At 35.5% G+C, this 1,744-nt stretch overlaps 1 protein-coding gene across 1 annotated transcript; it reads left to right on the forward strand.

Moving 5' to 3' along the window:
* Positions 1 to 464: 464 nt before the first annotated feature.
* Tsp_13809 (L-dopachrome tautomerase) lies at positions 465 to 1,396 on the forward strand (the record flags this gene model as incomplete). Its single annotated transcript, XM_003367831.1, has 1 exon — positions 465 to 1,396. A coding segment is annotated over one exon (932 nt), but the record flags the coding sequence as incomplete, so codon positions are not given.
* Between the last annotated feature and the right edge of the window lie 348 nt (positions 1,397 to 1,744).

A 1,744-nucleotide genomic window follows, 5' to 3' on the forward strand; every position in this document is an offset into this window, starting at 1 on the left:
TCTGTTTGGTCAGCTAAATAATAGCTCGCGTTTATTGTCATCAATGAGCCGTTTCTATGTGACCTGAGCTTGTTACTTTTCAGTGTCGCGTGTCTGATAAAGGAGAAAAACAGAGACAGCGTCTCGCATGTTTCCGCTTTACAGTTCATATATTGATGAATTATCAGAAACGGCGACTGTATTGCAAAAGAGAGGAGCAGAAGCTCTTATCCATTTTGAAGGATAATAACAAATTGATTATACAATCCTTCTCAGCATGTGTTCAACAAATTGTAATAATTAAATCGAAATTATTCCCTTCTTTTCAATGAATTTGCATAAAATTGGAAATAGTCCGAGGCTGACTTCAATGTAAACTATGTAAAGAAGTACAATTGCAAAAATGTTTTTATCGTTGTACTTATTTTATTAAATTTAGTAGAAAATATTGTTTTTTTGTTTTAATTTCACAGTAAAATTTGTAGGTTTTGATAAACCGTGCGGTGGACCTGGACGTGGGAATTGTGTGAAATTAGAGAATCCAGAAAGAAACAGAGAAACAGACTTATTGACGCCGAAATTAGATACAGTATTTTCCATGTGGCCAAATTCTATTTATAAAGAAATTTGCGTTTGCAGTGGTCATTTCACTGGTTCCAAATGTGATGAATGTGTTGCTGGATATCGCGGGCCGAACTGTGAACACCGAATGCATAGTAAAGTGCGTAAATGGATTAACCATGTCAATTCAGAAGAGGCAGATTTGTTATTAAAAGCTTTCCGACTAGCTCAGCATCTTTCCTCTGATCAATTGACCCTGTTGCCAATAGCTAACGGTGCAATTGAGCTGAAACAGTTAACCATCTTTGAACATTACGCTTGGATTCATTACATGGCAAGTGCAGAACAATGCTTTGGCATGGGATACGGTACTGGTTCAGCTTTTCCCACTTGGAATCGAGCATTTCTGTTACAGCTTGAATCAACTCTTGCTCGTCTGGTTCAAAATCATTCATTAACTTTGCCTTATTGGTTTTGGTTTATTCCGGAACCTGACAATCCTGTTGTCGGAAATTCTACAATTTTTGCCGCTCTTGATGCACTAGCTGATCAGATGAGCATATGCCAAACGTGGGCAGCACGTTTGCAGCCGTTGTGCGATATATGCAGTAGTCGTGCAGTGACGTTGAAGTATTACAATTTGAACGACTACAATCAGACGTTGTTACAAATTCAACGACTGTTGGATCACGTAGACGATGAGGATTTGAAAAAGCAGTTGAATTTCATTTTGCACAGAACGTTATATGTACAAAATGGTGGATTATTAGGATTCACAGATGAACTTGACGCACTGGTTTCACACTTAAGTCCTGTATTAATGGATGGCTTGCACAATGTCAGCAACGATGAAAAAGTATTTCTTTTTTCACTTTTTATACATTTATTTTTCACTCTACAATTTTATAACATTCATCTTTGTTAACTTGATTTCATACTATTATTTATCATCATTTGACAACATTTCTCCATTTCAGTTAAATTTATATAGTTTGATAATTTTCAATTATATCTTCATTACTGCTTTTTTAACTTTAAAAACAGTTTTAAATTCAATTTGACTAAAAAGAGAATTTTGTATAGTTTCATTCGTTTATAATTTGCGTTGCAAATAATGAATTGTTTGTTTCATTTCACTTTCTTTGTCAAGGCGGATTGCTGTGCTACGTTATCTGCTTCGTTTCCCACAGATTGGAACGCTGAA

Source organism: Trichinella spiralis, assembly GCF_000181795.1.
Source record: "Trichinella spiralis strain ISS 195 chromosome Unknown Scfld3597, whole genome shotgun sequence".
NCBI classification, from domain to species: domain Eukaryota; kingdom Metazoa; phylum Nematoda; class Enoplea; order Trichinellida; family Trichinellidae; genus Trichinella; species Trichinella spiralis.